Source organism: Osmerus eperlanus, chromosome 21 (genome assembly GCF_963692335.1).
Source record: "Osmerus eperlanus chromosome 21, fOsmEpe2.1, whole genome shotgun sequence".
Taxonomy (NCBI): Eukaryota; Metazoa; Chordata; class Actinopteri; order Osmeriformes; family Osmeridae; genus Osmerus; species Osmerus eperlanus.
Window position 1 is genome coordinate 8,203,239 of NC_085038.1, and position 24,680 is coordinate 8,227,918.

The 24,680-nt window shown below is 40.2% G+C and overlaps 1 protein-coding gene across 3 annotated transcripts; it reads left to right on the top strand.

The window, feature by feature from the left end:
* The first annotated feature begins 814 nt into the window (after positions 1-814).
* LOC134007772 (SLIT and NTRK-like protein 5) lies at positions 815-6,416 on the top strand. Of its 3 annotated transcripts, none has more exons than XM_062447434.1 (2): positions 815-1,423; positions 3,071-6,416. In XM_062447434.1, the coding sequence occupies exon 2, from the start codon at positions 3,128-3,130 to the stop codon at positions 5,726-5,728; it is 2,601 nt and encodes an 866-aa protein (XP_062303418.1). In that variant the 5' UTR covers positions 815-1,423; positions 3,071-3,127; the 3' UTR covers positions 5,729-6,416. The 3 variants fall into 3 exon arrangements, with proteins under 3 accessions (XP_062303418.1, XP_062303421.1, XP_062303419.1); XM_062447437.1 differs by lacking the exon at positions 815-1,423 and adding an exon at positions 2,135-2,229; XM_062447435.1 differs by lacking the exon at positions 815-1,423 and adding an exon at positions 2,264-2,481.
* Positions 6,417-24,680: the final 18,264 nt, after the last annotated feature.

Sequence of the window (24,680 nt, forward strand, 5' to 3'; positions counted from 1 at the left end):
TGGCTTGGGTGCTAATAAGAGCATAGCAGACGACTTCTAAATTAGCATACAATGTGGACTAATGTAAAATCCATTTGGACATGCTAGTCCTCCATGTGCTAGACTTAATTCTATTTACCCTTGGCTCACTCAAGGTAGACTTGGAGTTTATCTTTTAGCAGAGCTAAGGCCAAACTACAGCTGCATTTCTCAACTACAAAATAATCATAAGCAGGTTTCCAATGATATGTGAATCCTAGCGATGCTAACCAATAGTCTGGGTAAAAATTATGTCATACTGAACACAATTCTGAACTCCTTTACAGGTTTGGGATCTGTGAGACAACCTATGGTTAACGTACAGTTTGTCCTATCTGTGCCCTATACAGGTTAGCAGACAAATACAATCAGCTCAAGTCATATACAAGACATAGGCAATTTAGATAGATTGTCAGTATACATATGCTGTAATGTTGAGGAAATAAGTTGTCTGCAGGTGTCATACTTATGAATAAGTAAACGGCAAGCTACAATGCCTCGCAATGCACGAAACGATGTGCATTCCACATCCTTAAAAGGTAAGCATAGGATGGATAGACTTTGTTTTTCCAACGCATTGTACTGCCCTCTATAGGTTCTCCCTTATCAGCGATGAATCAACAGTACCACGAAATGAAAGATTATATTGATTTAATTACAATACCAATTTATTGATGCTTTTGGGTTTAACATTTAGGTACTGTACTTTTGCGTCTTCTGTTCATTGATTGCCGGTTAGCCTGCTGTCCATTTACACGTTGCGCCAAACGAAACACGAGTTCCACCAGTTGAAACATTGATTGGAAAAAAAAAAATGCATGTAATGATTTCTATCATGGGGGGATAATATTACAACGGATATTCAGTTCGTCGAAAGTGTTAAGCCTATATATCTGTAGATATTGAGCCGTATTGTGCGGTCACCCCTTGAAAAAATTAAGGACATTGGGAAGGCTATCTACTCACAAGGCGATACAAGCCGTACCACTCAGAAGATACAAGGGGATTCGTGCATTTCTCGTCCGTTCCGTTAGTGCTTATGCACAGGAAAGTGTCGCTTTATTGGATGTAGAACGGGCTTACATTAACATTTTGAGATTCTGCTCTCATATTTGTACTCAGAATACCAGCATTTCACTTTTCATTTCACTCCATGAGACAGCAAGATTTTCTCGGAGAGACAGGAACCCTCTTCGCGGCGCTCATCGTCACGTTACTGGCGTGAATGAGACAGTGTGTGCAATTCAATGTCTGGTATATGAAGCTAAACAACGTGGAGGTTCGACTTTGAGGATTTAACTGTCTGGAAAAGGGACAAGGTATCACAAAATTCACATCACTGTCTAGGAAAGCGGAGGAAACAGCTTATCGTCGGAATGCTTACGCTTTTACAAGGCTCAACACGGTAAGGGCAAATTATTTTCTCTCTGAGCTGCATATTTCTCATTGCTCATGAAAATCTCTATGCTAGAGTTGGGGATCTGTCCATGGTGCTGAAATTTCGTTTCTTCAGCTGCTTTCAAGTTAACTAAGAACAACATCTTAATATGCTGTCTTCGACTGATCTGACCACAGTATGGAAATCACCTAGCTATAGCTAATTATATATAAAAAGGGATACAATTTGCAGAACTTTAATTCCTTTCCTGTCTTTTTTTTCTCTGCGTCTTAACGTGACGAATAGATACGCATTGATGAGAGTAGGCTACTGCAATGGGATTTAAGTTCACCATCTTAATCCAATACCAGATTCTTAACACTGATAGTGTAAAACGGAAATGTAACAGTATGCAACCCCATTGACAGTAATGATTCGTTGAAACATCCCCTCATTTGATTTGTTATGTCCATTCTTGTCAACAAAATTGAACCTCTAGGGCAATGTTTTTTTCTTCTAATTTTTGTTACCGCGCATAATGTGTATGTGCGCGCGTGTGAATTTACGCGCGTGTGTGTGCGTCTCTCTCTCCTCTCTCTCTCTCTCTCTCTCTCTCTCTCTCTCTCTCTCTCTCTCTCTCTCTCTCTCTCTCTCTCTCTCTCTCTCTCTCTCTCTCTGTGTGTGTGTGTGTGTGTGATACGCGCACTTGTGGTGGAAAGGGAGAAAGAGAGAATGAGCGAGAAATAGAGAGAGGGACGCTTCAACATATATCGGCTCTGCTTTTGGAACGGCTAATTAGTGTATTATTTATGTCCCACCAAGAAATAATTTGGGTATGAGATCGGAAACGCTTGCTCATTGCTTTTAATCAACTCGGTTTTGTTAGTTTTTGCCTGAGGAATGAGGGATGAAGGGCTATGACTGTCGCCTTGTTGAATTCTGTAGCCTCTAACGTAAACCGGATTTAGAATGACAGTTTTGCAAATTGTCAGTGGCTACATATAATTCATTAAGGAGATATATGTCCACGAAAGATAACCACTTTTTGGGCGTACACACAGTTTTCAAGTCGCCGGATATTAGGGGTGAGTGGGGGAAATAGTCTGGCCGCGTTTAAGGTGGAGTTTTATTCTTATCCGCATAATGTTATTTTGTAGGCTACATAAAGAAAATCGTTTCGTAGTTCTTAAGGTTTTACAGAAATGCTTTTACATCGTTTAATTCTCCTTTCGGAAATGCTATGGGTATGGCATTTGTAATAGCTTGGGCTTAAGCAAGGAAACCGCGGTAGGCTATATGCTATAATTTATTTTTTCTTTTTGACATCATGTTCGTTTTTCAGAAATGCACATACTCGAATCGTGTCGAATATCAACTTGGTAACATTATCTTTTCCTAAAACTAATTAGACATTCATAGTGACCTACAATATGAGGTGTACAGACAGAGCCATAGCTTGTTGAAATGTCATAGCTAAAACATCAAAAACCGAACTTCCATGGTCTATCACATTGAAATGTTTCTCATTAAGATTTTCTGCTGTGATCATCTTATAGTAAGGTTATGTAAACATGTTTCATGTTCTTGAATAAATGTCTTGCCCATAAGTATAGATCTTGCACACATGCACACATTATACACTTAACATGTTCCATGCCTGCCTTTTTCTTCTAGATGACACCTCATACTGGCACCACACTTCAGTGAGCTGGGCCACCCTCTGCCACGAAAATGCATATCTGGATACTGAAAATAATCCCTCTGATCGCAGCATCTCTGAGTGTGGTCGAGATGTATGACAATTATGGGGAAATCTGTAGGAATTTATGTACGTGCGAGGAGAAGGAAGGGATACTGACAGTGAGCTGTGAGAACAGAGGGATTGTCAGACTAACGGAAATAAGCCCGGTACATTTCTCCATGTACCACCTTCTGCTGACAGGAAATCTCCTCAAGAAACTGTCCCTCAACGATTTCATCAACTACACTGGGGTGACTATTCTGCATTTAGGCAACAATGACATTTCCGAAATAGAGACTGGTGCCTTTAATGGACTCCAAGGATTAAAGAGATTACATCTGAACAACAACAAAATAGACCTTTTAAGGGATGATACATTTGCTGGGCTGGAAAGTCTGGAATATCTTCAAATTGATTATAATTACATCACTAATATAGAGCCTAACGCACTGAGCAAACTGCACCAGCTCACCGTTATGATTTTAAATGACAATATGCTCTCTGCTCTGCCTAACAATATTTTCCGGAATGTGCCCTTAACGCACTTGGACCTTCGGGGCAATCGGTTGAAAATGTTTCCATACATTGGTCTCCTGGAGCATATGGACAAAGTAGTGGAATTACAACTCGAGGAGAACCCCTGGAATTGCTCCTGTGAGCTCATATCTCTGAAAGCTTGGCTGGAGAGCATCGCGTACACAGCTTTAGTGGGGGAGGTGGTTTGCGAGACGCCTTTCAGACTGCATGGCAGAGACCTGGACGAGGTCTCCAAACAGGAGCTCTGCCCACGAAGAGCCATCTCAGAGTATGAAATGCGTCCCCCACCGCCACTCAGCACCAATGGATATTTCCAAACCACGCCAGCAGCTGTGACAGCCTCAGCCACCTCTTCAGCTGTTTTGCGGTCATCATCGAGGCCTACAAAGGGCACCCGCCCATCAAACAGAACCAAGACAAAGCCCACCTCCCGGATTCAAGTCAACCCCTATAACTATGGCCCAATCATTGCTTATCAGACCAAATCTCCTGTGCCTTTGGACTGCCCGACTGCCTGTACATGTAATCTGCAGATCTCCGATCTTGGACTGAACGTCAACTGCCAAGAGAGGAAGATTGAGAATATATCTGACCTTAAACCCAAGCCATACAATCCCAAAAAGATGTATCTCACAGGGAATTACATCCCTGTGGTACGCAGATCTGATTTTGTGGAGGCCACCGGATTGGATTTGCTCCACCTAGGAAACAATAGGATAGCCCTCATTCACGACAGAGCTTTTGGGGATTTAACAAACCTGCGTAGGCTGTACTTAAATGGTAATCTAATCGACAGACTTACAACCGACATGTTTTTTGGACTGCAGAATCTTCAGTACCTCTACTTAGAATATAACAAAATCAGAGAAATTGACGGGGGCGCTTTACACTTTTTACCCAACCTCCAATTGCTTTTTCTTAACAATAACCTTATGAAAACCTTACCAGGAGGAATCTTTAGTGGGCTGTCCCTTTCTAGACTCAATCTTCGCAGTAACCATTTTCAAAACCTGCCTGTGAGTGGTGTGTTGGATCAGCTGAAGTTGCTGGTGCAGATAGATCTATTTGAGAACCCCTGGGATTGTTCATGTGATGTTGTCGGCATGAAGATATGGCTAGAGCAGCTCAGTGCAGGCACCGTTGTTAATGAGGTTATATGTGAGACTCCAAAGCGGCATGCTGGGCAGGATATGCGTTCAATTCAAGCCGAACACCTGTGTCCAGATTATTCTGACATTGTTGTCTCAACGGCGCCCCCCTCTGACGAGCCAACGCCAGATAGGGCCACCACTACAGAAACTTCTCAAAGATACAATACCGCAAGCAGCACTGTCCCCCTTTCGGTCCTAATCCTCAGTCTCTTACTTGTTTTCATAATGTCAGTGTTTGTGGCGGCCGGGCTGTTTGTGATAGTCATGAAGAAACGTAAGAAGTCCCAGAGCGATCGTACCAGTACCAACAACTCTGATGTGAGCTCCTTTAACTTACAGTATAGCCTTTACAATAACCGATCTGTCCCAAAAGTGAAAGCCCCCGCCGGGCATGTCTACGAGTATATTCCTCATCCTATGGGGCACATGTGCAAAAACCCCATCTACCGATCCAGGGAAGGCAATGCAGTGGAGGATTACCGTGACCTTCACGAGTTGAAGGTGACCTACAGGAGTAACACTGAGGAAGAGAGGGACAGCAACATGAGGAGTCCCACTTACAGTGTGAGCACCATTGAGCCTCGTGAGAATCCTTCACCTGTGCAAGATGCTGAGCACTTCTTCAGAGGCATCTTAGAGCCGGATAAGCAGTCTACTTCAGGAAACAACCATGAGTACAAGTATACCGGCCCTGTCTCGTACACGTACAACCCAAACTTTGATGTGAGACGCCAGTTTTTACACCCCGAGAGGATAAGAGAAACCGTGCTCTATGGTACAGCACCTAGTACTGTTTATGTTGAGCCCAACAGAAATGAATATTTGGAACTAAAAGCGAAACTTCAAGCTGAGCCGGACTACCTCGAAGTTCTTGAGAAACAGACCACATTCAGCCAGTTTTGAACGTTACATTTGTCAATATGAAGCATTTTCCCCCTTAAAGAACTGGCTCAATTTTGAGGGTGCCTTGGCACAACACAAATCAAAAAAAGAAGCAGTAAATGGGGTGTGCCGAACTGTATTATTCTTATTTCTTAACTACATGACATTACAGAATGGAAAGCTTACTGAGCAGAAGAGGATGACTATACAACAATTCCACTACTAAACTGGTGATGCAAAATCTATTTTTCTATGTTGAAGATTGAATACACATAAATGTAAGTGTACAGGTAATCTTACCCAACAACATTTTCAGGAACATAACCTATACATACGGTATATTGTGAATCACAAATGTTTATAACTCACCCTCTGATAAAAACACTGTACAGCAGTGCATCAAACTGTGCAGGACTATTTTCTGCTCTAGTCTGTAAGTAAGTATTTATTGATATACTCTGCCATGTATTTTCAAAACTTTTAATTCTTCATCAATATTACCTGTGTCATATCCATTATCCTCTGTAAAAGCTTATGTTTGTAGTTTCATATCATTTACTGTAGGTCGCATTGTAAAAGTGGCTTTTTTAAAAGGTGGCACACCCCCAATGTTAAAGAAAGACTGCGCCATTTAAAGAAAAAAAAAGTGTCTTCGTATGCTTTCTGCACTTTTTGGAATTGGAAGACGAGTTGGTCTTCACAGCTATCATTAGGAAGATGAATATATTAAAATGAATATGGTTATTCATTCTTAATATGATTGATATGTTATGAAATTCATAAATAACAATTGAAGTAATAATTATGTTGTGGAATACTGATATTTTAATGTAACACCTATTTTTATACAGACATTCGCAATTCTCCTTCCCTTATCAATTTCATTTGTTTTGATTGCTTTGCACTTATTGCACTATATTGACCAAAATATGTTAATGTCATCAATAAATATGATGTCAGGTTCCTAAATGTTCTTGATGGGAACTGAGGGATTTTCTGAGGACACTGGGGCCTTCGTTCTGACAGTTGGAGTTACATGTTGGAGGACAGGTTGGTGTTCCTCTGGGGCTTGAGTCAATGTACCTCCATCAATGACGATTCAAGGGTGTCCATTTAGAAACATGAAGGTTCAACCCACTTATATTGACACCAGCTCTAAGACGGTGCTGATGGGTTACATCACATAGGTTTGATTGCATGGTCCATTAGGGTAAACAGTTTGAAAAAGCAATATACAGTATACTATGGTGCAAACCAGAATAATATCCATGGCATTCTTGAGGACATGATTGTGAACTTACTTTACTTTACAAGTCCATATATTAAGGTGTTTCATAAATGCATAACATTACTGTAGACTATGTTACTGGGCTAAGCACAGCCAATATGATATGAATACACACATCCCTTTCTCAGTGCAAGGGCGATCTTCATGATTTACAAACAGTCAATGGCTTCACAATATTTCATTTGGATTTTTCCAAAGTCTCAAGCATGAAGGCAATATTTGGAGAATGGAATCCGGGACCTTCAGAGTTTTTGCCGATGTGTCACAGTCATCAGAGGGAATGTGAATCATAGCCACATGTCTACAGGCTAACATTCAATGCCTCGTCATAGCAATGACACCATGTTGACAGCTTTTGGGTAAATTATGCATAAGGATAACTCATTTGGAAAGTGACAAAATATCAAAACATTTTGCTGTCAGTAGCTTACATGCAGCAGATTTTGTATGGTATTAGCAAATATAAACCTGAGTCTGCAGCTGTTTTCACTTTTTTTGTATCATTTCCTGTCTTAACTTGGTTTGGTATTGTACCATGATGCCTACTACAACGATAATGTCAATTGAACAGTGATAATGACAGTCGCTGAGTGTGTGTGTATAGGTGTACTTACTGAATGCATGTGTCTTACCAAGAGAGAGACAAAGAGGTAGAGAAAGAGGTGTCCACGGGGTGGAATTGAACTCCCTCATCATTTGAACACGTCTCTTTGATATCATCATTTATCTGTCTCATTTTGGGTCGTAAACGTGCTGCTTTTCTAACGCTCCTCCCACCCAAGCTCTCCTAGAAAAAGCTCCAATGTTGCCATGACCCTGAACAGAGAGTCCGACTCCCAGCTAATGGATGAATGAATTACCCATGTCCCACTGCAGGAGGTTACCGTGAGAGCCTCTCACCCGACAAATAATGCTTTTAATCAGCCAATGGGGTCCTCTGTGGTCTCTATGCAGAAGGGCAACGTTTAATTCCCCTCCCTGGATTATTTCACTTAGCTCGTTTGGAGGGCTGACGTGGTGCAATGCAGAATGCGAGGAGGTGCAAGGAGATGCCACGGCGTCATGATGATGTGAGCAATTGAGTTCAAGGAGATTTGGGTAATTGAGAAGGCAGAGATGGGATCTGACAGGCACCAATGAGTCTGATGATTGCTTTAATCATGATGGTTAATGGAATTCCTTCAGGCATGTAAGGCTGCTCCAATGTTCATCAACACACTCCGTTTCTTGTCTCCAACCCCTGTAATTACACATGTAACTTTTGTTGTTTTTCTCAATTGTAAGTGATGTTCATTGTTTTATTGGTTTTCAAGGGGAGGGTTTTGTTGTAAAAATATAATTTTGCGTAACAGTCATTTAAATTCCTCTCACAATGAATAAGCGTAGTTTTTTTTCTTATTCACATTTGAAAAACATTTGATGGTGAGTGAGGCACAAATGATGTACAACATGTCTTTGAACATTTCTGTAATTCATATAAACTCACTTAACTAAAATTGAGACATGACATGCAGATTATAATGCTCTATATTGAACAAGTGTGGAATAATAATACAATGTACATGGATTCCATCATTCTTTCTTTTTGTTATTCAACACATTATTCCTTCCTGTTGGGATTAAAGCAAAACCAGCCGAATCCTGACATTTGCAGTCTGAACGTTTCACAATTGGACAGTATTTACGGTATCTGCAAGAAAGCCTGGATGCCAGACATAGTGAGTCAAAATGGTTGCAGTGTTCATGCTTCTAAGCCCACAGTAACTCATATACCTTATAGAAGCACTTGAATGTAAAATACAACATCTGTGGTTAGCACGTGAAATGTTTTATGTGTGCTCTGTATGAACGTGTATACACATGCGTGTGTGTGTGTGCTTTTCTGAGTGCTTGTGCTAAGCGTGCTCCCAGTGGGTAGGCTGGTTATATTTATTAGGCATGCATTTTGTTTGTTTGTTTATTGTGCCGCACCCGTAGATCTGGAGACGCAGTAACCCTGTCGTTTGACAAATGGCAACTGTAGCATTACTGACTCCCCAGCCGAGCCCTGTGATGTCTGGCCAAAAAAAACAACAGGTTGATGTATTGCTTCCTTGACTGTGTCAAGTCATTTAACTGTTGCCCTGCTCTGTGTCATAGTAAGAACAGGCATAAACAGATTAAAATGATACATTCACTGTGAGCGCTGTATAGTTATTGAGTTTGTGGTTACATGGATATATGGTCATTTTTAGTGCTCTTTAGAGCTACCTACAAGCAGTACATGTGCAGTAAGGTGTGGCCAAATTAGAATTGCTTGTGGCAAATGATTTTCATTTTAGTCTTGTTTCTGTACTGACAGGTATATTGTCAATGGTGTGTGTTTTTTTTACCTGGTATGAGCACACAACACACCACACACTCCAAGATCTAGCTTTATTGTTGAACGTTAGCACAGACTGACGACATGGCAATGTGATTTCATGGGTCTCATTGTGAAGAGTCGTCTCTCAAAGGAACAGACCTCAAAAATTAAATTGCATATTTTCATGCTATCGACAGTGTGAAAGTAGCCTATTGTTATTGCCAAGATTGCAGTGTTTTAAATAATTTTCCCCTCACCTTTTGTAAGAAAGTGTGTGTGCGTGTGTGTGTGTGTGTGTGGAGGGGGGGTTATTGTGGGTGTGCAGTGAGTCTATGTATGCGTCTGTGTAGATAGGCATATGCTTTAATTGGAGCCAGATTTACAGTAAAATTCCACTCATGATTTCTTTTCTCTGTTGTCCCCATTTCTCAATCTCTGTGGCTTTCAAAGCACAGTTAGGAGCCTAGCATAATACAGGATCAGGCTGCTAGGAAGGAATTAAAATGGTGGGAGGTAGGAAACCCAGTTTCTCACATGAGACCGATGCCTATCCTAAAATAGTTTCTAAAAACAGCGTGGTAAACTATACCCATTTCATCTCTTTAGTCAGAAATGGGTTAATAGCTGTAGTTCAGGTCATATTTTGGGGGGAGGTAATGGACAATGATCCAGGAGGGACACTACTTGTCTTACTTCTTCCTTGGACTACAATGTCTGTGAGTTGGTTGGCATTAATTGGACAATAGAGAGGCCAAAGTTGGCCGAGTGTAGGCGTGCTTGTTAAAATGGAGCAAAAGGAGGATCTGCGTCAGCTGCTTGTGTGCTCCGGTACTCTCATCACTTGTGTGTGCTGCCATGTCCTCCCCATTTCATTAGAATCCAACATTAAACATTCAGAAACAGATGAGCTACTCTGAGCAGGGCCATGCAATTACATTCTGTAGTCTTGCATGAATGAGTGGTCACATACTGTAGTAGTTAATGTGTACTGTATGGGGAATATTGATGTTTCATGCTCAAGTCAAATGTAAAAACAAAGACATACCTATTGCTTTGGAATTTTGTATAAGATTAAAGTATTTTGCTTTTTTTTCTAAATCTATAGAGTACTGTATGTATATACAATTTCTGTTTCTTTTTACAAAAAAGTGAACTTTCATGGCTTTGCTTTCATAAATTGGAGTTTGTGAGAATTTGCAATACAATCTACATTCATAGGGAACTAGTTTCCCTATGAAGGACAGGTTCCCACAGGAATACATTGTATACTTCTAAAGATTCATACTTTAGGTAATCAACTAGCATAGCAGACATTTTAGAAATTTGCTTTGCATGTTATGAAATGTGGAAATTCCCACAAAAAATCATTATTCATCAAAAGTACCAGGACTAATTTCTGAAGTTAATTGTGTTAACCACAAAAAATAGCAACAAATTATACCATGATGAACTCACAGCCCCTTGAATGGTGAGGTTGTTGTTATGGTTTGGAAATATATAGATGTGTAAGCGGCTGTCAGGTGGCTGAGCGGTTAGGGAATCGGGCTAGTAATCTGAAGGTTTCCAGTTCCAGTACTTACTGTAAGTCGCTCTGGATAAGAGCGTCTGCTAAATGACTAAATGTAAATGTAAGCTTTGTAGGCACAATTATGTTAAGTAATAAGGTAATATCATTATATATATATTTTTATTTTATTTTTATGAACTGTTGAATATGCGATTTGAGACCTGTAAAAAATAGATTGCTAAAAAGTGAAAGCAGGAAAAAGAAGCCAAGTATATGATTGTTGTTTAACTAAAACGTGCAATATGCATTATTGTTCTGTTGCAAGTTTCCATTCCATTTCTAAGTGAACAAACATGCATTTTGTTGTGAAATTTACACCAAGATCTGTTTGTTTGAATTGCACTTCTTATCTCGTTCCTTGTGCTCCTTGAGCTTCTCATGAAATGTTCTGTTTGCATTGAAATGTGTAAAATGTACATTTAGTCAAGTTAAAATGATCTTATTTTGACTGAATCTGGGCTTCAGAGGCATATCATGATTCTGTTTTCAGTTTTTTATACAACCTCCATGAATATGTTGCCCCATACTCCACAGAAAATATAGTACAGAATGATTTGAAGCAATAATTACCTTCTTTGAAAGGCCTCTGTTGGGCTTAGGTTGATGGCTGACAATCACATTTCATACCCGCTACCAAGTGTTATAGGATAAGTCTGTCTGACACTGTCTGTCAGCATGAGTGCTATGCAAACTTCTCATCCTAATCCATTTCTGGACGGACCAAAAACTGGGGCATACTGAAAAAAAAGAATTCTGTCTGTTGGTGTCATTCAGCTTCTTTTTATTATTCTTTTTCTGTGCACTGGTCAGTGACCTTGTCACAAAATGGTAGAACAAAACTAAATATAGCATATAATTGAACAATGAACTGGATAGTATAAAAATGACTGATATTTAGATAAAGTTTTCTATTTTGGGGCAAAACTTTAATATACATTTTGTAGGAAATATATACACACATATACATGAGTACATATAACCAGGAAGTTTATAAACATATGGAGGGGTATTGAAGGTGTATTAATATTCAGCCGTGGAGATATAATATTTCCATTATAACTTCTTCTTTAAGGCAGTGTAGTCTTAGTATTGAGGTCACTGAGCTGCAGCGAAACTCATCCTTCAATCATCTACTGATTAAGCCTTTGAGATGCTCATAAGAAGGAGATATGTGACCCAGGGTGTGTGCGTGAAGGGTAGGACACTGGGGGCTGTGGGGGAATCAGAGCTGAAACACCCACTGTATTGCAATGTTCTTATACAGGATGTGACCTGTACGTGTTCTTCTCAATGCATGACTACTGAGATTGTGAGCAAAAACACGTAATCTGTTCCAACACAGCAAGGATCTTGGAGGAAAGGGCACATGAAAAGAATTGTTGTGAAAGAGACATCTGTTGAGACTAACGAGGGGAAAGAATTGAGATGTGGACCTAAAGAAAGACAGCCTACATTCGCAATGGACACCTGATTCATCAGAGTTCGACTCACTTAGTATTTTTGTTAGGTATCAGTCATTATTCCACCTCCATAGCACTTCACAGGGCATGGGCTTAGTTCATTCTTAAAGGAACTCTTGGCAGAGGGGATAGATTGATTCGAGGCCTGCTTTTTGTCTAATTACCCACTTTCATCAGTGGGTGTTATCGATGGCAAGATCTCCATTTCAGCCTGGCTGACTGATATACACCCTTAGGAAGCTTCTGCATCTAAACACTGATCTGATAGCATGGATACCCAGCCTAATCAGTCTGTCAGCGTGTCCTTTCTCCATCTGGACTGAGCTTTTTATGGGTCACTAGTTCGTATACCCTATGCTTATCTCTTTGCCTGGGAAAAACAACTGAAGCTCGGTTGCTCACCACTCCAACCGGACTAGGCCACACAAAAGCTCTTATTTGGAAACAGTCAGTGAGATTAGACTGTGGTGAAGAACATTTCCAGTTATAATGAACAATATGTTTATGTAAGAAGACCGAAATTATGATTTGTGTCCAGATCGGCACACATTTATCTGTGAGGGCATCGTCCTTGGTCCGACCTTTTCACTTGAAACAAACTAAGTTGAATCAGCGTTATTCTCACTGGTGTGCTGAGAATTCAGAGCATTGGCCTGGCATGAGAATGGATACCCTCTCTGTTAGAAACAGTCCTGTAGTGTTAATGAATGGGCATTCATCTAATCCGATACTTTGATAGAGCACTAGTGGACTCGCCAGCTCGCTAATGGATTGGAATTTCATATCAGGCATCCATACTAAAACAAAGTTCTCTTGGGAAAACCCTTGGCAGGATGTTATGGTAAACAACACAGACTGACAAACACTCTCCCTTGTCACATATCCACTCCCTCCCTTCTCTCTCTCTCTCTCTCTCTCTCTCTCTCTCTCTCTCTCTCTCTCTCTCTCTCTCTCTCTCTCTCTCTCTCTCTCTCTCTCTCTCTCTCTCTCTCTCTCTCTCTCTCTCTGAAAGAGAAGTGATTGATTTGCTATCTCTTGTGACTGACGATAAGCTGCTAACTCATTAAAATGAGAAGACTCACTCAATGAAACATCCCACAATGTCCAATCAAGCACAGTATGCTTCATAGGGACATTTTAAACTACAATCCATTATTTGGTTTTTCAAATGTTCTTCCTAATTTTGATGGTTGCCTCAAATTGTCCAATTTGATACACTTAGGAACAATGATGATTCGGATAAGACTGTGAAGAAAATCCACAACAATTAATCATAATCTTCCTTTTTCCACGTTTCTTCATATTGTTTATTCTAAATCTCACTATCCATCTCAGGACCTGAGGTTCAGGAAGTGCTCATTTTCCCATCTGTAATGTAAATTCCCAGTGCGAGATTCCTCTTAAATATCTCCTCATTATGCTGCTCCCCAAAGCCTCTATTGTTGTAGAAAATCAGATATCCGATGCCAGGATAATTCCATGCAAATCCTTTGAATTGGGAGCATACAATGCTTGACCTTTAGGTAATTTGTAGGGGACACTTAACAATGGCCTCAGAATCTAGTCCCACTCAAATTCAGTGGAGCACAGATCAAAACAAGTGCCATTTACACAGACCCTGTCTGGTTAAATACAATAGATATATTGCTCTCTGTAATCTGAATCATAACATTTGAGTTACTGGTCTTCGTCCAAAAGCTGACCCTGAGCTACAAAAGTGTACTGTCACTTCTGACTATAATAAAGGATGCTAGACTTGGATACTTCACAGCTATGGTATGACACGGGATATAACACAGCAAGCATTTGCCGTTTCTACCTCTAATCACCAGATCCATGGTACAAAGTACTGCTTTGGGAAATGTTTCTTGAACCTGCTGTTAAAATAACCCCTGTCATCCAGCAACAAAACGTAAGCCACTTGCATATGAGACTGCCAAAAAAATATGCGTTTTAATTTTCAGCAGGCTGGCCGCGTTGTGGCAAGCTAGGGTTGGGGAACAGTTGTGAGGTAAGAAGTGACAGCTGTGCAGTAACAGATTAAAGCAGCAGGAGGATGAGTAGAGCAAAGCCAGAAAACAGATCGACCGGAACCATACACTGCATATTTGTGCTCCACAACCCCACCAATGGACCAAGTGAAACAAGAGAACCAAGAGATATTTTGGACTTGGTTCAACGAGCTTTGCTATCATGACTCCAGAGATCTTGCATGATATTGTGTTGGGAAGTGAAGATTCTACATGTGACACACATTGGCAGGGACGATAATCACATAAGATTAAAAAAAACATACTATTAGATAAAAAGCATGCAAAGTCAAACTTCATTCTTAGGTTTAACATGGATACAGTACAAAAACGATATGACGTAATCAGTTTGAATGAAGCCAGAAAGAGTAGCATTTGAATCTGCAATCTGAAAAAATCCTCCTTGAAATGGAATGTATTAGGAACATTTGGTTTGGACTTAAGTACTTCAGGACAGTCTGGAAAGTAACATGGAGGGAATTTACAGAGGAAGAATTAAGAAAATGGAGGTAACCGTAGCTGTTAGTTCAAAAATGTCCAAATGGCTTCCCAGACTTATCTATGCCCCCTCACCAACTCTTATCTGTCAGACTTGGGAGCAATAAGGCAGAAAAGCCACCAAGAATTGGGTTTTTACACACTTGTCGCATCATATCTGAGATCTCGGGGGAAAGGGCAATGACAGACTGTTGAGACATCTTCTATCTCTAGACTCAGACCAATCATCAGGACAACACTGAGGGAGTGTGTGTGTGTGTGACCAAATGTGCAATGGACAGGCTGTAGACACACCTGCTTGGATTGAGGTTAACAAATAGATAGTAGAGACCTCCAACTGACCCTACTACCTACTCTTTTTCTATATTGACTATGTGTGACTGGTTATGTGAGTGTACATAACGTTTTACATTGTTTCCCAAGTGCTGAGTTTGGCATTTTAAAAGAAAGAGATAGAATGGCTGCACTCCTGTGGATAGGTAACGCTCCGCTAGGTTAATGCGGTCATAGGTGTGCATATGGCTGTACTGCAATGGAGCGTGAATCTATGGGGAAATCAAATATGCAAGGGCTATACAATCCTACCCAGAAAAAAGGAGTCAGCTTATTGTTATTGCTAATGATTTCCCCCACATAGAAGGGTGATAAGATAAATCAATGTTATATTCTTAATTGATAGTTCCGTATCTAAACACACATGTGCAGCATACAATATTTCATGAAGTCATCATAAAAACAGATGAAAAATATACACAAATGTTTTTTTCTTCTGTATCTGAAATTTACATGTGTAAACACATGCTGAAGTGATGCATCCAATAACTTTTAAATGCTTTATAAACTCAGGTCCCCAAGTCTCTGATATACCAAACTTTTTGTTTGTTTTTAAAGAATATATAAGTTCACAGTTCTCTCTGAAAACTACTGAATATATCTTTTCATATAGTGCAAGCTCTATTAGGAAAACACATGGGTTGAACAAAGTAGATTTTAGTTTTCTCCTGTGCACAGGAGAAAATGTTCTTATGTCAATGAGATGTGTGCTTTAAAATGTTATGTGCTTTAAAACCACTGAAAGTGACACTTAAGCTTTATTCTTTTCCTGACAATCCTCAATTCTCAGAACAAATATTTCCATGTACAAAGCTTTGCATTTACAGAAGAGAGAGGTGTCAGACTTTTTTTTCTTTCTATTACAGATAATGTGCCATCCAACAAACTTCTTAGACACACTTTAGGGAATTATTTTATAACATTCATTTTGTTAATACATTTCATCATCCAGCTAAAATTATGTCAGTGGTTCAGTTGGATCCAGTACTTTCACTGTTTTAAAGCCTGAACATATAACTATTCTGGTTATGGAAAAAGGGGTTCACCAGTAGACACACTCTCGGTCTTAAAAGTCTTTTGTTTTCTGTATGTTGGACTTTGATCTACCACAAGACAGCCTTGTCAACCAAATGCTGTTGGAAGTCTTGGGAGATCATAAGGATTACGTAGCCGTGACACTTTGTCACTCATGTCCTGGTTGCTCCATAAGGGAATGTGACAATGGGGTGTATCCATCCAACCCTATGCTGTCGGAGGTCTTACATGCATAAACAAACCCTGTAACTGATGTTCAGACTGACAGTGAGGAGAAAAAGTTGAAGAAGAATGACACCAAGATTGTGGCAGATTCAGGTTGTTTGTCCTTCCATAAAACAATATAATCCAGTAGAATCACAGGAAATCCTCACAGTTGTTCTATAGCAGCCTTATTAGGGATCTATGGATTTATTTAATCAAACCCGCTCTTTTTCAGACTATTCTGTTCTCAGACAGCTAATGATGGATTGCTTAATTAAGGTGAAAGACAATGAGTGAGTGCTTTCATTGTGTTTGGCCTCTGTGGATCGTGACAAAAAATGGATTACTCTTTTAAAACGTCTCTCCTTGGGGAAATGTCACACATATCACTTACACACATCTATCTCTCCCCCTTGTGGAATTCTAGCCACTTCTCCACTGGCGAGATATGTCCATCAACTCCATCTTAAGAGAAAGGTGATCCTTTTTGTTATCTGATGAATATTTTTGTTAATTTCCTAGGATAGTATCAATTGAAGCTATGCTATGCTACAGCAGCATTTGTGACATCTTTCCTACTCGGTGAACATTGATCCTTGCTATATTTTGATTTGTTTTTCTGTTTAGAAATTATTTTAGGGGCATTCACAGATCTGTCCAATGGTACTCTAGTTGAACCTTCACAGGATGTCATTATCACGAGGCCAAATGTAAGGCGAAATGGAACACACTGGGGAGTGTAGGGGCACCCACATAGAACAGCAGCTAAATTGTTACTAGTAAACAATTGCTTGGAGACAGGGTTGTGTTGTGACTAGAGACAAGAAAAAATGCTGTACACGAGAGGCCCGCAATCATTCAATCCACCCAGCAGTAGGCTGATTTTTGATTTGATCTCTTATTTTGTTACACAGCCATGGCCTTTTTTTTAAATCAAACTATCTAGTTCCACACATTTCCTTGGTTTATTTCAATGCAGTATTTATTTCCATGTTGTGGTTTTGTAGTCAATTAACTACTATATACATTGTACAAAAAATATGACATGGATTTTAATGTCCTTTAAGGGCAACATCAATTCTGGGAGAGCTTGATTCAGGCCCACCTCCCCTCATGCAGTGACACACCAACATTCACAGCTTTTTTAGCTTTTTGGCAGCTTCATAATTGGAATTTAAATGCTTACAAATGCAAACAATCACAAATTCACACACACAAAGACACACACACACACACACAAACACACACCGACAGACACACAAAGACCCACATACCCACAGACACACACCTGCTGCCGACATATATATACAAGCCCACATTCCAATAGCATACTGTGCTGTTATTCAGCTTGGGAAACTGTCATTTGGATCGGTTAGGGCTCCCAACACTGTCTGCCACTCATAAATTGAGTGGCTGAGCCACCGTCATCCCTCCACCTGACACAGTTATTGGTCTTCTCTCCATCTCTCCATCTGACACAGCTATTGGTCTTCTCTCCATTCCTCCATCAGCGCTTGTGATTTCCCTTTGTATTCTGTCACAAATTCCCATGTTTCTTTCTGCTGAGAGCATTCACAGTAAGTCCAGCGTCAACGCTCCATCCACTGTCTTTGTTCTCTTAACAACTGTCACACAACTGCACGCTATGCTTCTTTTAGGCTTCCCGCTGCAATCTTCCCATGCTGCCTCCAACGCATCCCCATCCCCCCGGCTCTGACAGATTGGTGAAACTACAGAATATTTCTGACGGTTGTGGTGTTGTCTGTCCTCATGTTGTGAGGCATGACGCTTGGTAGAGCAGACCTACACAAGAATACACAGGGACAAGTATGTTTTTTATGATACTCCATTTTAAGAACGTCTTCCCACGGTGTGAAGAATGTTGTGCATTGGGGAGCTTGTTGCCCTTTAAAATGTCCAACGATTATTGTTTTTACTTAGCCTGTTTTTCCTTCCCTCACGGTCTCCCACCAACCATCTGTTCACTGAAAAAGATCTCTCAAATAGATAGGACATTCACTCCCACTGCTAAACGATGAGCAGTTCATTTCAGTCGCTGATTCTTGTGGCGGATACAAAAGTCCGATTTTCTTTGGTGTTGCAACAAAGGCCACACACTACAAAGTAAAATATCACATGCTGTTCTTTTCAAAGGTTGGAAAAGTTCACAATGAAAACCAAGTAATTTTGTGTTCCTCAACCGTCAACACACTGTAAAATTGCTAGTGCTAATAACACGGCCACACAAATAGCACGCACGCATGCGCACACACACATGCATTTAAATATCAGTATTCTTCAGGTGTTTCTCTACAAAGAAGGTCACAGAAAATAAAGAACAGAGATCTCCTGATGTTCACATCTCAAGACTGCCCTCAGTCTGTATCTGCCTTTGATTTGGTCCTTTGATCTCTGCTTTGGACTGGACAGTGTCTCATAAATACAGCCATGAGACAACAGCAGGAGTGAATGCATAACTGCATAACAGCCTCTGCTTTACCTTAATAATTTCCCTCCCCCCTACACACACACACACACACCAGCCTGCTTTCTCCCTTCTTCCAAAAGCTTCTGACGCAATCTTGTTGCTATGTCAGTCCCATTCAGCCTGGCAGAAATAACGCAGACTCAAGGTATGTTAGTTGTGTGTGTGTGTGTATGTGCATGCGTGCATGTGTGTGTGTGTGCATGTCTGAGTGGGCTATGACTCCTAGCTAATAGTTCATCTGAGCTGGGTGACATTGGCGTTCACCTTTGTCTTGCAGATGCACACACTGCTACCTATGAGAGGAGAGAAAGCTGAGTCAGGAATCGGTTAAGAGACGATCGGAACGACCATAACAGAGGAGGGAGAGGAAAGAGGGAAGGGGGTAGGATAGCCTTTAGCACTGTGATGTCATCAGCCTTTCCCCCTCACAGGGTATTGTCTCTTTCTGTGGGTGACTATGTCACTCCACGCCATCCAGACAGCCCTTGCAGGCAGGTTCAATAATGAATTACACCTCGCCTCACACCAGGTACCAGATCACTGGAGACCGACTCTGTCTCATTACTCCTCATCCTGTGATCTCTGCCAAGGATGCTGAGTAGGGCTTTGTTGAGGAAAAGAGGGAGGAGGAGGCAGGGGGAAGAGAATAGATGCTGGGGTGAAAAAAAGGCAGCAGGCAGTGCACAGCTACAGTCGCAGGAATAATTTACAACCAAGTGTTCATCTTTTTGGGAACAGGAAGGTAATCCATTGCCGGGGCTTTGTGGCTTACGTTTGAGAGATGAGACAGACAAACGCTAAAATCAGGAATAGAAATTTTAGGGTTCAATTGAACGGAACACCTCAATAGGTACAGCCATCTATGTTTTATTAAGTGGATCTACCATGTGCATTTAAACCAGAACACCTCTCAACTTTTTGGTGCATATCAAATCAGTTGAAACGGTGCATATGTAAACAGTGGCACATTGCTGTTCAAACGATTATAAACAAAATGTTAAAGGCATTGTCTAAAACAATTCAATTCAACTTCTGAAAGACAACCACATTGAACAGAATCCTCAATGGCAACTCTGCACAGTGCTTTGAAGGCTTCGTTGGCACAGTTGATTCCCTCACTCACTGTTCCAGAACATGCTCCTCAGTCAGTTGCCAGGCACAGCTGCACGGTTACACTGCCTTGGTAACCTGGAGTCTGCGACAAATGGGTTTCCTGTCACTGCCTTTCGATTGAGGTCCCAGAAGCCCTCAGCTCTGGTGACAGGGTCTTGTTTCCAGACGTCACCGTGGATGCTGTGTCAGGGTGGTGTGGCATCACTCTCTGTGGCTCGATGTGGTAAGACTGTTCCAGGCTTCCTCTGGCTGACAGCATCACCAGGAGACCAGATCCATGGAACACAGTTTGGACAGTGGATAATGTGCACATAATCAAGAACAATTAGGCTGTCGGTGTGAAAAGCAGTTGTTAGATAGGACTGTTTGTTGGCATACTATGTGTAATAATATCAGTGGCTGTAAAGTGTTCCATCTCCAATGATGCCTGGGAACCTATGCTTCTTTATAGTCCCACCAATAGTGTACAGGGGGCACCCTAGGAGTAACATTAAGGTGCTAAAGCACACATTACAAATAGCTTTTTGTTGCCTCCAACATATTTTAAGTGTATTTATTATTAAGTTCATAACTGATTTTACTTTCAGGACCCAAAAGTTTACTTGAGAGTTAACTCTTTGCTTGCCAAGACTGGTAAAAAGTTTTCATGCCTTGCATTGAAAAATGTGAGCCTTACTGACAATTAGCTTTAGACCTGTAGCATAGCCAATATGTGATGGTTTGACGGCCTAAAGAAAACTGCCAATTATTTCAGCATGCTGGTTTTGATCCTCTGCAAGCTAGTGTGTGAAAGATATACCCACAGCTTGCCAGTCTAGATCTGACAGTGTGAAAGCAACATTAACTAACTTACTGTAGCGACTTGGGATCCCACCCCTGTATTTAGTAACAAATACAAATTTAGTAATCAATTAAAACCACACTTCCCGTCAACACTAACCATCTAGGCAAAGGAAAATAGGTGTGGAAATTCCAGCGTGAGCGACCCACCTTGGAGCAGCCTTCTCAGCAATCAGAATACTGGGAAGGAACATTGTTTTTTTTATGTTCCACAAAGCATAGTGCCCTCGTAAGCCTCTTGTTTGAATATTTCTTTCTTCTAGCCTCAGTACACTAGCATGTTTTCCTCCACTCGCCCTTTTTGTACTAGGTTGCAAACTACTGACTGTCTACAACCAAATACTCAAACAGCGTCTACAAACAAAGTGTAAACCCATATGGGATTAAAATAAGGGGATATTCTCTTGCTGCTCAATTCCTTCTCTAATTCTATAATCTCCTTGAAAGTGTGCTCTCTCCAGCTCAAATGCCTCCAACAGGCTTTGTGATCTAGCCTTCCACTCTAACTTGCTCTCGGTGGTACTACCCAAGTCGTTACTAACTGCTGAACCGATTTACAATAGGTGTTGTGAATTATGTGGGTTCATCAAATACTGGGCCACACCACACAACCCTGCTTACTTTGCTTAGGCTCTAAGTGAGGGTTTAAATAATTTTATAATAATTGAGACCTTTTGCACTCAGCTGCTCGACTGTTTTTGTGTGATTTACTTGTGGAGCTTAGTAGAAACTAATTACATTTTGAATATAGTATTCAAACATCTCTGTTGGATTGTTGTCCCACAGCATGTGAGTCTGTCGGTGGTTGTATAGAAAACAAATTGACCTATTTAAAGTTTCAGGTGGATGCAAACAGTTATTAGGATCTATTGCATAACAGGAAACAGACATGTGAAAGTGCTACTTCAGTTCAATAAAAGTTACAACACATGATAACAATTGGGGTTGTGCACTTAAATCATACCAAATGAAGGACCATCTTAGGCAAGATTCAAGCTTGATAACACTTACTTGGTATAATCTCTTTTTGATTATCCAAGCAAATATTAGATTTAGTTGCCTAAGGCAACTCAGCTGTTGGTTATGTTTTGCTTATACTGTAACTGCAGTAGAAGGAATAGCATATTTTCATAATTAATTCAACAATATTCATACATCCAGCTGGTAATGTACACATGTTGTAAGTCAAAATAATTCCTCATTATTTTAACAATGTCCTGCCAGCCATCATGTATTTGTGCACATGTCAAAATAACCGTATAATGCAAAGTTTGATTACATTACAAAGTAGTTTAAATGCTTAAGCCTCTATCACTTTATAAAGTATATAAGAAATTGCATTATCATTTAACAAAGAAAGTAAAGACAGTTCACATTAAGAAAATGAAATACATCTCAAACCTGACTTCTTCAGGGATTTGATCCCGTTGAAGTTAAGAATCACCAGAGGCAAAAAACAAAGAAAAGCAATTGTGTTGAAAATAAAAGTTAGAAATATTCTTGATTATCTTCAAAATTGCAACAAAAATAAATAAATAATGCAAAACAGCTGTTCATTCCCATTCATATTTGCAAAGGCCACTCTGTATGGCATCTAGGGAAATCAAAGGATACACGCATTAGAGAGTTGGTAATTGATTTACTTTGGCTGCCATATTTACCTACATTACCAGCATTATTCAAAGGAAACATAACTTTAAAGATAAAGATTAAAATGGGTGCAGCTGATCAGTATAAACAATATTTATTATCTCTTATTTTTTAAGTTATCATTGACAGATGCATGTCTTTGCAGATTGCCTTTCCCAGGCTTAACATGCATGGGAACTGACAATTATGTTTTGAAGACGCTGTGTGCTTGAATACTCAAAATGCAGGTTTAATACAAATGATTTATTCTGTACAGTACTTTACCAAACAGAGTGCTCTGGACCCTGGTCTACTGGAGAGCGTTCAGCAGAGAGAATGCCCCATGCCACCACGTATCTGGTCTTATATAGACTAACACCATCTGGTCATCACTAAAAACAATCAATCATTCAATAACAGCAGTCAGATTCTCCGAAGACAATACATCACACAGCCTCAGAACCTGGTATCACAAAGCTCCTTCCCCCTAGGTGATAAGAACTCTCCAAGTCAGGAAGTCATAACTCCAGGAGTTGACCATCCAAATGGTCAACTATTCTTTGTGGGGTCCTTTCCAAACAAGAGTTAATTAATACAAACAACGACCTCACTATTCTTCACAATGGATTGTATACGATAAAAGATCAAAAAGCTGTTTTATTAGCACATGACTGTATGTCTCCTCCTGACCCTTTCAAGAACTTCCCTTCCAGGTCATGAATATAGACTGACAGGATATAGGAAGTGCCCACCCATCCTAAAATATCTCCAGTCTGCAGGGTGGTCAAACACCTTAATCCTTCGCCCCCCTCTTGATCTGACAAACTAGTCTCAGGACTTTATTGAACAAAGGAGCTTTAGAGTTTACCACTATTAAAACATATTTATCCCAACATTTCCATAACAGAACACAGATGAGAGTTAAACTGTGGCTCTTGAAAGACCCACTAGGGTACACTCATGAAAATGATCTGAGGATGATGGAGAATGGTAATTAAATGCTTGCCTTTCTGCCAACTTGACATAATATCGCAAATGCTGACCTCTACTTTGGACGGTATTTATGTCCACAATTATGCAAAACATCCTTGCAGAACTTTGCTACGGGAAGGTAGTGTAAAGGTAGTTCAATTGGACGGATGAACTTTTCGACAGAAAGTCGAGAGGAAAAAATGCAGTTGCATCCTTTAACAGGGATATTGCATCATGGCACCCCCAATGGCATTGAAGGAAACCTAAAACAACATTGCTTGAGGGTAGAGGCCAGTTCCATTCAGTGTTGTTGTCTTCTTGCTTCTCATCATCACCCCTCAGTTGTGGAATAGACATCGAAGGCATTGTTTAAATTAAAGTATAGAATTTAATGTATTTCTTTGTGACAGTTAGAGACTGCACTGGGGATAAAATGGTTTCCAGATAACAGTGATCTCATAGACATGCTGTCTCATCAACAATATCAAAGCTAGTTTCATATGCCTACTATGAGACATTTGTTTTTAATGAGGCTTTAAGTGGCCTTGTGTCAAGATATATTGTCTATGTTTCTTTGAGGCTATGGCAGTTCAAACAGAGAAACAAAGAAATTAATGAAGATCACCGAAGTCTTCATTGACATAGTGGCTGGGTGAACGTGTATGGGAGCTGCTTAAGAGTAATAGCATTTCTGAGCACTACCATGTCACAAAATAGACATGGAAATATGAAAAGGCTTAAGGTGGTTTTAATTTTCTTTGAGGTACAGCTGGCAATAACGTTTGGCTTTTCATGATAAGATGAAACTGCTGAAGCTCATAAATTCAGTTATAGTGAGAATTGGAGGCCATTATATAATTCTCACTCTATAAAATTGTAGTTTTGGTCGCTGGTACGAAAGCCTATTCTGAGGTTGTCTTAAAAAATAGGAGAATTTGTATTTCCATGTTTATATTTCAGTCCTCAGAAGCTACAAACATATCTCACTTACCAAACTTAAATACCCATTTCACAACTGTGTATGTTTAGTTCTTTACATTAATCTTTAGAGACCATCATCTATGTTTTGAAAATCTGGACCATAACATGACAGAGGGTTTATGTCAGACTGGACCATGTTCTAAAATACTAGCATGGTGCATTATTGACAAGCTCTCTGTCAGATATGGGGC

What these genes read in the sequence shown, in the direction of transcription:
- LOC134007772 (XM_062447434.1), top strand. Translation starts at nt 3,128, where the DNA reads ATGCATATCTGGATACTGAAAATAATCCCTCTGATCGCAGCATCTCTG.